The 13007-nt window shown below is 56.2% G+C and overlaps 1 protein-coding gene across 1 annotated transcript; it reads right to left on the bottom strand.

Moving 5' to 3' along the window:
- Positions 1–2724: 2724 nt before the first annotated feature.
- LOC128850799 (homeodomain-interacting protein kinase 4-like) lies at positions 2725–4059 on the bottom strand. Its single transcript, XM_054055815.1, has one exon. The coding sequence runs from the start codon at positions 4057–4059 to the stop codon at positions 2725–2727; it is 1335 nt and encodes a 444-aa protein (XP_053911790.1).
- Positions 4060–13007: the final 8948 nt, after the last annotated feature.

The raw sequence follows: 13007 nt of genomic DNA, 5'->3' as shown, positions 1-13007 counted from the left end.
TCCCCAAATCACTCCCCAATCTCCTCCTAGTGCCACCCATGTCCCCCCATGTCCCCTTGTGCCCCCATATGTAGTCCCATGTCCTCCCCGTGCCCCCAATTACCCCCTCATCCCATATGACCCCTCTGTGCCCCCCATGTCCCTCCCCATATCCCCAATGCCCCCCTATGTCTCCAATGCCCCCCTCGTTCACCCCAGCCATCCCTCCGGGACTGGCGGTCTCTGCTCCCGGACCTGTCCCTGCGGGGGGGAGGGGAGCAACCGGGGTACAGGGGCGCACGGGAGGAGGGCTGGGGAGGAACCCACGGCCAGGTATGGTGGGGGATGCTGGGGGGGTGATGGACTGGGAGGGGTCTTTGTGCGTGAGGGGCCTGAGGGGGGAATTTCTGGATGGGGACAGTCTGAAGGGACTTGGGAGGGTTTTGGGGGTGGGGGGATGTCAACTGTGTCCCCCTTTGACGCCCCCGTTCTTCCCCCGACTCCTCTTTTGCCCCCTGATGCCCTGTTTACCCCCATTTTCCCCCCTGATGCCCTCTTTACCCCCCATTTTGCCCCCTGATTCCCTCTTCTTGCTGCACAAGACCAGGAGCCATGCAGATATCTCAGTACTGGGCTGGCACTGGGCACACGGGGCTGGCACTGGGCACACTGGGCTGGCACCTCAAGGAGCTCAAAGGGTTGGGTTTGCGAGTCAAGGGAGGCTCTTTCTCTTCTCTCACCTTCCTTGCAGTCCTCAAAATCCCCTAAACCCAAGGGTTTGAAAACAAAGACTTGGGTTTGGCCTTCAAGAACATCATCAAAGCCACCAGGAGATCCACGTTGCTTTTCCATATGGAGAAACCAAAAGGAGAAGAGTCCCCCCCATGTCCCCCATGCCCCCCCTCCACCCAATGCCCACAAGAAATCAAAGCAAGGCTTTTGACTCTGGGTTTGGCGGCTTTATAGAAAGACCATAGTGAACCTGCTGAGGTAGAGCTTCCGACAGCAGGTGGCAAGAGAAGTTCACTGTAGAACTGTCTTCTTTGCAAGAAGACCAGGAGGGCATGCCTGGACAGCTGGAATTCCAGTGATGGAATCATGGAATCATGGGTTGGGTTGAGTTGAGCCATCCAGGTCCCACCACCAGCGCTGGCAAGGACACCTTTCACTGGGTCAAGTTGTTCCAAGTCCCAGCCAAACTGGCCTCAACACCTCCAGGAATCGGGGGACTCGGGCGGGAGAACTGGGAGGAGGGATATGGGGACTGGGAGGGGGAATATGGGGACTGGGATGGGATAGTAGTACATGGGAATGTCTACTCCCAGTACACATTGCACCACGCTGTCTTCTGTCGGAAGCTCGACCTATTTTGGTTTCTCCATATGGAAAAGCAACGTGGTTCTCCTGGTGGATTTGATGATGTTCTTGAAGGCCAAATCCAAGTCTTTGTTGTCAAACCCTTGGGTTTAGGGGATTTTGAGGAAGGTGAGAAAAGAGAAAGAGCCTCCCTTGACCCCTAAACCAAATCCTTTGAGCTCCTGGAGGTGCCAGCCCAGTGTCCTCAGTGCCCCCAGTGGCAGCCCAGTACTGCGATCTCATCACCACTCCTGGTCTTGCCCAGGAAGAGCATCCAGAGGAGGGCATGGAGTTGGTGAAGGGTTTGGAGGTGAAGCCATGGGAGGAGCGATTGAAGTCCCTCAGTCTGTGAGGAAGATGAGACTGAGGGGAGCCATCATCATGGTCTACTGCTTCCTCACACTGGGAGGAAGAGGCTGAGCTCTTCTCTCTGGACTCAAGGGATGTTGGTTGGGCACCAGGACAAGGTTCTTCACCCAGAGGGTGGTGGAGCACTGGAACAGCTCCCCAGAGAAGCAGTCATGGCACCAACCTGACTTTAAGAAGTCTTTAGCCAACGGCCTCAGATACACGAGGTGGGTTTTAGGGTTATCCCGTGTTGGAACAGTGGTTGGACTCCATGACCCATGTGGATCATTCCAGCTTAGGACACAGAGTCATAGAATGGTTTGTGTTGGAAAGAACGTGAAGATCACCCGGTTCCAACCTACTGTGATGGGTATGGATACCTCCCAGTAGATCAGGTTGCTCCAAGCCCCACCCATAGCATCCACAATGGTTTGGAGTGGAAGGACCTTCAAGATGATCCAGTTCCACCCCATTGTCATGGGCAGGGACACCTCTTGGTAGATCAGGTTGCTCCAAGCCCCATCCAACCTTGCCAGGGATGGGACAACCATCCTGAGCCAAATCCATCCTGGCAAAGAGTCAAGAGAGACACCAAGCCATGGCAAACCATTTATTGGGCAATGGTTGGTGCTATCAACATCCAGCACCGCGTGTCCTGGTGCTTCCATGAACATGTTCTCCACCAGTGCCAAAGTGGGATCTTCTCGGTGAAGGTGAGGAAGAAGAAGGGTTGTGAGAAACTCTTGGATGTCACGGTGGCTTCACTGGCGCAGGGAACTGAGAATAGGCATGAGATGAAGGGCCTTGGAGTTGCACCGCGGCATTGGGGCTCGCTGTGGGGCGAGAGATGGGGGGTGAGCGGCACCGGGGAGCATGGGGACCTCCAGGACCCACATGTGGGGCACCAAGACCCCCAAGCACCCACATGTTGGGCACCAGGACACCCAAGCACCATGGGACCTGCAGCACCCATTGTCCCAAGACCCCAAGCCCAGGACCCCCACAAGCCCCTCAACCCCATGGCCATACCTTGGCTCAGGGCTAAGTGTCTGGTTGTCCACACTGGTTCTTCTCCTCTATCCCACTGAAGCCCATGGTGCCACCATGGTGGCCAGTCTTTTGCCCATTGGTTGACCTCACCAAGATCCAGTTACCAGCAGCCGGTTCCATCCTGGCCCACTGGTGGTGCTGGTGGCTGTAGAAGGTGGGGATGGGGGCTTGGTGGACATCCTGGTTCTTGTCCCCTTTGGCATGGTTGAACCCGTCCGTCTGGTTGAGTGAAGGAAGTTCCTTGCCATGGAAGACCTCAACCGCACCGGTGTCCTTCTTGGTTGCCCTCAAGTCCTCTTGGCAGAGCTGGTAGTACCGGGTGGCCTCAAAGCTGGCCTTGACCTGCTGCAAGGAGATGAAGGGATGCTTGAGGGCGGCGTTGGGCGTGATCCTCTTGCGCGAGTCCCAGGTGAGGACCCTCTTGAGCAGTTCCACCATCCCATGGAGGTCACAGCACTCAGCCTGCACCTCCTGGCTGGAAGTAGCCACCGGGTGGACATTGACCTCCGCCAACTGGTTCAGTGAGGAGAGGACATACTTCTTCCACCCCTTTGGCTTCCCCATGTCCTTGCCTGGTGGCCTGAGCTGCCAGGAACCGGTAGGATACGGCACCCATTGGAAGAGGGACAGCGTCTTCTTGGCGGCATGAAGCAATTGGTCTTGGGGTAGCCCCAGGGTGGAGCAGATGTGGACAACCTGGTCGTACTCATTGATGCCGGGGAAGAGAGGACGACCCAAGTGAAGTTCAGCCATCACACAACCCAGAGACCACATGTCCATCTTCCCCCAGAAGGGCAACCCCAACAAGATCTCCGGCGCCCGGTAGAAGCGGGTTTGGATGTAGGGATCTTTGATCTGGTGGATGTCAGTGAATATTCTGGCTGAGCCGAAGTCGATGAGCTTGATGCGGAAAGGATAACGCTTGTGGTCCACCAGCATGATGTTCTCTGGCTTGAGGTCGGCGTGGATGATGGAAAGCTCCTTCAGCTTGACCAGCGCTGCCAGGACCTGCGCCGTGATGGTACGGATGTGCCGGACGGGCAACAGCAAGAAGTTCTGCTTTTGGAACTCAAAGAGGTTTTGGTCCAGCAGCTCCAAGACCAGGTAGGTACAGACACCATCACTGAAGGACTGGAGGAAATGGACGATGTGCGACTCCTCCGTGTCCACCTCCCGCAAGGCTTCCAGCAGCCTCAGCTCATTCTTTGCCGTCAAGCCATGGTGGCCTTTGTTCTTCAGGATCTTGATGGCCACCATCTCCCCTGTGCTCCTGCGCCAGCCCCAGGTCACCTCCCCAAAGGTCCCCTTCCCCACGGTGGCCACCATGTCTTAGCGCTCAGCACCCACCACCAGGGTCTCCATCATGGGTTGGCTCTTCATCAGGGACTTCGAAACCACTCGACACCAAAGTAGGACTTGGGACACCCAACCAGGGCGTGGGGAACCCAACCAGGACTTGGGGAACCCAACCAGGGCGTGGGGAACCCAACCAACCGCCTCAGCCTGGTGCCCAACAGTTCTGTTGGTTCCAGAATCACCATGGCGACACCAGGAGTGACCGCTGCCCGTCGCAAGGGACAACACAGCCCGGGTGGGGTGACCTCCTGAAACCCAACTCTGCTCCTCCAAACCCCTTCTCCGCTCCCCCTCAAAGCCTTCTCCACTCCCCAAAATCCAGTCCTGGTCACCAAAACTCATCCCCAACTCCTCCAAACCCACTCCTGGTCCCCTCAAGCCCATCTGTGCTCCCCTAAACCCATCCCAGTCCCTCTCCACCGTCCCACATTCCCCCAAATCCACCCCATCTCCCTAAAAACGTAGCCCTAGTCCCCCCAAACCCATCCCAGCCCCCTCTAAACCCATCCCTGCTCCCCAAATCCCATCCCAGGTCCCTCAAACCCATCCATATCCTCCTGAAATCCATCCCAGCTCCCCCAAAATCCACCCATAATCCCCCAAAACCCATCCCTAGTCCACTTGAACCCATCCCAGCTCCTTCTCAAACCCATCCCTGGTCCCCAAATCCCATCCCAGGTCCCTCAAACCCATCCATATCCTCCTGAAATCCATCCCAGCTCCCCAAAATCCATCCGTAATCACCCAAAACCTATCCCTAGTCCCCTCAAACCCATCCCAGATCCTTCTCAACCCCATCCCTGCTCCCCTAAAGCCACCCCGCCCCCCAAAAAAAATGTAGGGGACCCCTACAGAAATGCCCCCCATTTATTGATCCGATGGGCGGGGAGGGGGTCATTTATTGATCCAGGTGACAGTTATTGATCCCAGGGGGGCACTTATTGATCTCAGGGGGACATTTATTGATCCCAAGGGCATGGGGAGGCCACAAGTGACCCCATTTTATCCCCCCTCAACAAGAAGACTCCCCCAAACCCACCAAGGAGGGGTTGGGGACAGATCATGTGGCAGTGCCTGGGTGGGGACACGAGGGGTCAGGGGGGGACACACAGCTTGAGGGGACCCCAAGTGTCCCTCCGTGGTCTCCAACATCCCCTTGGGTCACCTCAATGTTCTCCACGACCCCCATGGTCACCCCTTGGCTGCCCCTCTGAGGCCCCCAACGTCCTCCTGGTTGATCCTGGGTGAGCCCCATGGTCACTCCATGGTCTCTAATGTCCACTTGGGTCACCCTGGGGTACCCCCAAGGCCTCCAACATCCCCTAGGGTCACCTCAGGGTTCCTCATGACCCACAGAGCCCCCAAGAGTCACTCTGGGTGACCCCAGGGTCCCCCCAATGTCTCTCAGCATCCCCTTGGGTCATCCTGGCTTCCTCCTACAGCAGTGGACACCGGAAAACCAGTGGGTATGATTTATCTGGACTTCTGTAAAGCCTTGGACACGGCCCTCCTGGATGGATAAATGTCCCCCAGGATCAATAAATGCCCCGTTTGGATCAATAAATGCCCCCCCTGGATTGACAAATGCCCCATTTTGGATTGATAAATGCCCCGATTGGATCAATCAATGCCCTCTGGATCAACAAATGTCCCCCCAGATCAATAAATGCCCCTCCTGGGATCAAGAAATGCCCCGTTTGGATCAATAAATGCCCCCCTGGATTGACAAATGCCCCATTTTGGATTGATAAATGCCCCGATTGGATCAATCAATGCCCTCTGGATCAACAAATGTCCCCCCAGATCAATAAATGCCCCTCCTGGGATCAAGAAATGCCCCTTTTGGATCAATAAATATCCCCCTAGGATCAATAAATTTTCCCCCAGGAGTAATAAACGCCCCCTCTGGATCAATAAATGGCCCCCTTGGATCGATGAATGCTACTCCTGGATCAATAAACGCCCCCTTTGGATCAATAAATTGCCCCTCGGATCGATAAATGCCTCCCTTGGATCAATAAATGCCCCCTTGGATCAATGAATGCCCATTGGATCAATGAAGGCCAACCTTGGATTGATGAATTGATCATGGCGGGGGCATTTATTGATCCACGGGGGGCATTTATTGATCCAAGGGGGCATTTATTGATTCAAGGGGGGCATTTATTGATTCAAGGGGGTATTTATTGATCCAAGGAGGCATTTATTGACACGTGGGGGGCATTTATTGATCCAAGGAGGCATTTATTGACTCTTGGGGAGCATTTATTGATCCAAGGAGGCATTTATTGATCCAAGGAGGCATTTATTGATCCGTCGGGGGCATTTATTGATCCAAGGGGGCATTTATTGATTCAAGGGGGGCATTTATTGATTCAAGGGGGTATTTATTGATCCAAGGAGGCATTTATTGACACGTGGGGGGCATTTATTGATCCAAGGAGGCATTTATTGACTCTTGGGGAGCATTTATTGATCCAAGGAGGCATTTATTGATTCAAGGGGGTATTTATTGATCCAAGGAGGCATTTATTGATCCGTGGGGGGCATTTATTGATCCAAGGGGGTATTTACTGATCCATGGGGGGCATTTATTGATCCAAGGGGGCATTTATTGATCTGTCGGGGGAATTTATTGATCCAAGGAGGCATTTATTGACTCGTGGGGGGTATTAAATCAACAAAGCCGAGCTAAGGATGGTATAAAGCCCCTCTTCAGATGGACGCTCTGGGGATGGAGAATGGGGGATGCGTGGGTTTGCGGCCAGTGACACGCAGGCTGTGGCCTTTGTGATGTCATGTTCTTGCTGCCCTGTGCCACAGGAGAGCTCTCTGCTGTCCAGGGGGAAGCTCACTCTCCAGCAGCATCTGGAGGGCGTAGGTGGTTTCTCCAGTGGGAGCCGCCTGCTCCGGTCTCTGTGCATAGAAGACAAAGCAGCTGCAGTTGAGCAGAGGAGAGGACCATCTACCTCATGTCCGAGGTGGGTCAGGGCTGTCTGCGCCTCTTTCTGTGCACTCATTGCTCCCTTTTGAACCTCAGGGCCTTCCTAGGAAATGGCCCGGGGGCACCCCGTGCTCCACCCTGGCTCTGGCTTTTCCCAGCCCATCGTCTCCTGTCTAGAAGCCACTACACCATGTCCTGGAGCGCCTCGTCTACACTCCAGCAGCTCCAGGATCCTCCAGCAGTTCTTCTGGCGTGCATCCTGCGCTGGGCTGGAAGCCCCAGTGTCCCCGCCAGACGCTCCAGCACTTTGCACGTCTCTCTTGGCAGGAGCCAGCGCTGGGCACCGAGGGAACCATGGGCGAGAGAAGTTCTGCTTCAAGGGACGGCAGCAGGAGCCAGCGGCTCCAGGCAAGGCTGCTGGAGGCAGCCCAAGACTCCCAGTGCCCCATCTGCCTGAGCGACATTAAGAAAGCAGCCTACGTGGCCGACTGCCTCCATAGGTTCTGCTTTGCCTGTATCCGGAGGTGGGCCAGGACGAGCGATGCTTGCCCCGTCTGCCGGCAGCCCTTGGAGGTCCTGCTGCACTCCGTGCAGGAAGGTGGCAGCTATGAGGAGTACGTGCTTGGCTTGCCAGCACGCCTGCGCAGGACGATGGCCATGGAAACAGCTCGTAGCCGCTCCCCACAGCGGCGCTATAACCTGCGCCCACGGCCCACCAGCAACCGACCTTCGGGTGGCAGAAGCCGGCGCAGGACGATGGCCATGGAAAGAGCCCGCAGCCGCTCCCCACAGCAGCGCTATAACCTGCGCCCACGGCCCACCAGCAACCAACCTTCGGGTGGCAGAAGCTGGCCGTTGGAGGCCAACCATGCACACGGGCGAGGGGCAGCTCCGTCGCCCCCCACCACCGCCGCCGGACACGTTCCTGCACCCAGAGCTTCTCAGGAGCCAACACCGCCGAGTGCTCCTCAAGATCCAGCAGCATCCAGCTCAAGCCAGCACACAGCTGCGCCTGCTCCTTCTCCGCACCCACACAGTGGCACGGCGTAGCCGTGGGCCCTTGACATCACCCTCTTCCACCTCCAATAAACCCCTTGAGACCTTCCAGGCTGTGTTTCGTGACCAAAGAGCAGGTCACCGCAGGGATTGCTTTGCAACGCTCTCTGCGGGTGTGCAAAGGCCAAAGGGGAGGAGATCTCCGACGCCCTCAGGATTTCATTCCACCCTAGTGCTGCAGCAGCTGATGGGACCCTCCTGCTCCCCTGCTCTCCCATTCTCCACTAGGGCAGAACGTTTGGGTCAATGAGGAAAAGGGAAAGAGAAAAGACAGAGAAAAGATCTCTCCACCCCACAGTTCCAGTGACAAAGTTTCTTCTTTGCTGGCGACGGAGTCTTCTGTGCCAGGGATCCGGGAGGCGATGGACGCAAGATGGAGCAGAGGGACAGAGTGGCCCAGTTGGCCAGCTTTTCTCTGTCCTGGTTCTCTAGGGTCCTCCCGCTGGGCAGAGAGGGGTTCTGGTTCCTTCAGGCCTTCCAGGAGAGCCTGGAAGAGGGCCTGGACGTTGACAACCGCCATCCAAGTCCTCTTTGTGTACTCAATCAGCAGCCAGGCTTGCTTCCTGGTGGGGATCAGCGGTGGAGACAGGAGAAAGGCCCACCCTCAGGCAGGCCTTGCTCCTTCTCAGCAGCTCCCTTCCACCCTCTTGAAAGCTGTCAGAGCTGTAGACAATCCCCCCTGCTCTGGCACAACTTGTTTCTTCTCAGCAGCTCCCTTAGGCATCCCCTTCCTTTCAGTTAGCAGGTTCTCCAGCCAGCGCTGGGCTGGAGACAGGACAAGAGCCCATCTTCAGCGCTTTCAGGCCATGAGCTCCAGCTGAGAAACTTCTTCTCAGCTCCTTTCAGGAAGGGACCTCAGATGTTTCCCATCCAATTTTTGATGCTAGAAGGGGATTGGGGGGCCAGAACTCGGATTTTTAGGGCTAGAGCACTGATTTTGGGGATCAGAACTCCCATTTTGGGGGGCAGAAAGCACAGTTTGGGACACAGCCCCCATTCCCAGACCCCTGCCTTTGATCTCTGCTTTTCTCAGTGTCCACAGCCCTCTGGCTGGGACAGAACTGCCATTCTTGGCGCCAGAATTCAAATTCTTGGGAGCAGAACTCCCATTCTTGGGGCCAGAATACAGACTTTTGGGGCTGGAACTCCCATTTTTGTACACAGACACTGATTTGGGGGCCCAAACTCCCATTTTTGGGGGGCAGGATGTTGATTTTTGAGGTCAGAACACCTAGTTCTGGTCCAGAGCACCAAAATTTGGAGTCAGAACACTGACTTTTGTGGCCAGAACAGTGATTTTTGGGGACAGCACATGGCTATTGAGGGGACCAGAAAACCAATTTTGGAGCAAGTGCACTAACTTTTAGGGCCAGAAGTGCCATTTCTGAGGCCAGAACACAGATTTTGGGGTCCAGAAATCCCATCTTTGGTGCCACAAGACCCCTTTTTGGGACACAGCCCCATTCCCAGACCCCTGGCTTGGACCCCTGCTCTGCTCAGTGCCCACAGACCACTGATTTTTGGGGGGGCAAGAACACCCATTTTTGCGCACCGGCGCCGACTTTTAGGACCACTATTTTGGGCCAGAACTGCCATTTTGGAGCAAGAGCACTAACTTTTAGTGCCACAAGTGCCATTTTAGGGGACAGAGCACGGATTTTGGGGTCCAGAAATCCCATCTTTGTGCCAGAAGACCCCTTTTGGGGTCAGAGCCCCCATTCCCAGCCCTGCCTCAGCCCTGCGCCCAGCGCCCCATGCCTTCAGCTGCTGACTTTATTCCACGAGAAAGAGAGAGTTTAGAGTCGCGCAACTTTCATTTCCAGAGTCTCCTTAGAACACCCCAACTCCCAGAGCCCTGGCTGTGACCCCTGCTTGACTCAGTGTCCACAGCCTCCTGGTTGCGGCCAGAATACATATTTTGGGGGGAGGCAACACTGATTTTTGAGGCCAGAATACCCATTTTTGGAGACAGAATACCGGTTTTTAGGGCCAAAACACTGATTTTTAGGATGGGAACTCCCGTTTTGGGGGACAGAACACCCATTTGGGAGCCCGAGACCCCATTCCCAGAGCCCTGGCTTTGATCCCTGCTTTTTTCCGTGCCCACAGACCCCTGGTTGAGGTCAGAACACTGATCTTTTGGGGCAAGAACACTGAGTTTTTGCAGAGGAACACCGGCTTTCGGGCCAGAACCGTGATTTTTCGGGGCCAAACCCCTTTCTTTTGGGGCCGGTACACCAATTTTACAGGCAGAAAACCTACTTTGGGGCAAGAGCACCAAATGTTGGGGTCAGAAAACTGATTTTTGAGTGTGGAATTCCTATTTTTGTGGCTAGGACATAGATTTTTGATGCCACAACACTGATCAGGGGAGCAGAACATCTTCAGGTGTGGGGGGGATTGGGGGGGCAGACCCCCTGGCTTTGACCTCTCCTTTCCACAGTGCCCACAGCCCCCCTGAGTGGGGCCAGAACTGCCAGTTTTGGTGCCAGGGTCCCATAGTTTTTTGGGCCAGAACACTGATTTTTGTGGCCAGAACACCAATTTTAGGGCTAGAACACCCATTCTTGGTTGACAGCACCACTATTTTAGGCCAGAACTCCCACTTTGGGGGCCAGAACACTGGATTTGGGTCCCAGAACTCCCATTGTTGGGGGCAGGACATTGATTTTTGAGGCCAGAACACCTGGTTTTAGTCCAGAGCACCTCTACTTGGCATCAGAACACTGATTTTTCCGGCCAGAACAGTGATTTTTGGGGACAGCACATGGATTTCTGGGGACACAACACGGATATTTGTGGGGAGCCACAACACCCATTTTGGAGCAAGAGCACTAACTTTTAGGGCCAGAAGTACCATTTTTTGGGCCAGAACACTGATTTTGGGGTTCAGAAATCCCATCTTTGGTGCCACAAGACCCCTTTTTGGGCCAGAGCCCCCATTGCCAGACCCCTGGCTTGGATCCCTGCTCTGCTCAGTGCCCACAGCCCCCTCGTTGGGGCCAGAACACTGACCTTTTGGGGCAAGAACACTTGACAAGACCTCCAGAGACGAAGACTCAACTTTAAAGTTAAATCAACAAAGCCCAGCTAAGGATGGGATAAAGCCCCTCTTCAGATGGACGCTCTGGGGATGGAGAATGGGGGATGCGCGGGTTTGCGGCCAGTGACACGCAGGCTGTGGCCTTTGTGATGTCATATTCTTGCTGCCCTGTGCCACAGGAGAGCTCTCTGCTGTCCAGGGGGAAGCTCACTCTCCAGCAGCATCTGGAGGGCGTAGGTGGTTTCTCCAGTGGGAGCCGCCTGCTCCGGTCTCTGTGCATAGAAGACAAAGCAGCTGCAGTTGAGCAGAGGAGAGGACCATCTACCTCATGTCCGAGGTGGGTCAGGGCTGTCTGCGCCTCTTGCTGTGCACTCATTGCTCCCTTTTGAACCTCAGGGCCTTCCTAGGAAATGGCCCGGGGGCACCCCGTGCTCCACCCTGGCTCTGGCTTTTCCCAGCCCATCGTCTCCTGTCTAGAAGCCACTACACCATGTCCTGGAGCGCCTCGTCTACACTCCAGCAGCTCCAGGATCCTCCAGCAGTTCTTCTGGCGTGCATCCTGCGCTGGGCTGGAAGCCCCAGTGTCCCCGCCAGACGCTCCAGCACTTTGCACGTCTCTCTTGGCAGGAGCCAGCGCTGGGCACCGAGGGAACCATGGGCGAGAGAAGTTCTGCTTCAAGGGACGGCAGCAGGAGCCAGCGGCTCCAGGCAAGGCTGCTGGAGGCAGCCCAAGACTCCCAGTGCCCCATCTGCCTGAGCGACATTAAGAAAGCAGCCTACGTGGCCGACTGCCTCCATAGGTTCTGCTTTGCCTGTATCCGGAGGTGGGCCAGGACGAGCGATGCTTGCCCCGTCTGCCGGCAGCCCTTGGAGGTCCTGCTGCACTCCGTGCAGGAAGGTGGCAGCTATGAGGAGTACGTGCTTGGCTTGCCAGCACGCCTGCGCAGGACGATGGCCATGGAAAGAGCCCGCAGCCGCTCCCCACAGCAGCGCTATAACCTGCGCCCACGGCCCACCAGCAACCGACCTTCGGGTGGCAGAAGCCGGCGCAGGACGATGGCCATGGAAAGAGCCCGCAGCCGCTCCCCACAGCAGCGCTATAACCTGCGCCCACGGCCCACCAGCAACCGACCTTCGGGTGGCAGAAGCTGGCCGTTGGAGGCCAACCATGCACACGGGCAAGGGGCAGCTCCGTCGCCCCCCACCACCGCCGCCGGACACGTTCCTGCACCCAGAGCTTCTCAGGAGCCAACACCGCCGAGTGCTCCTCAAGATCCAACAGCATCCAGCTCAAGCCAGCACACAGCTGCGCCTGCTCCTTCTCCGCACCCACACAGTGGCACGGCGTAGCCGTGGGCCCTTGACATCACCCTCTTCCACCTCCAATAAACCCCTTGAGACCTTCCAGGCTGTGTTTCGTGACCAAAGAGCAGGCCACCGCAGGGATTGCTTTGCAACGCTCTCTGCGGGTGTGCAAAGGCCAAAGGGGAGGAGATCTCCGACGCCCTCAGGATTTCATTCCACCCTAGTGCTGCAGCAGCTGATGGGACCCTCCTGCTCCCCTGCTCTCCCACTCTCCACTAGGGCAGAACGTTTGGGTCAATGAGGAAAAGGGAAAGAGAAAAGACAGAGAAAAGATCTCTCCACCCCACAGTTCCAGTGACAAAGTTTCTTCTTTGCCGGCGACGGAGTCTTCTGTGCCAGGGATCCGGGAGGCGATGGACGCAAGATGGAGCAGAGGGACAGAGTGGCCCAGTTGGCCAGCTTTTCTCTGTCCTGGTTCTCTAGGGTCCTCCCGCTGGGCAGAGAGGGGTTCTGGTTCCTTCAGGCCTTCCAGGAGAGCCTGGAAGAGGGCCTGGACGTTGACAACCGCCA

The sequence above is a fragment of the Cuculus canorus genome, unplaced genomic scaffold, assembly GCF_017976375.1.
Source record: "Cuculus canorus isolate bCucCan1 unplaced genomic scaffold, bCucCan1.pri scaffold_79_arrow_ctg1, whole genome shotgun sequence".
In the NCBI taxonomy this organism is placed as follows: domain Eukaryota; kingdom Metazoa; phylum Chordata; class Aves; order Cuculiformes; family Cuculidae; genus Cuculus; species Cuculus canorus.
Note: the sequence above shows the minus strand (reverse complement) of the source record. Positions and strands in the feature narration are given on the sequence as shown.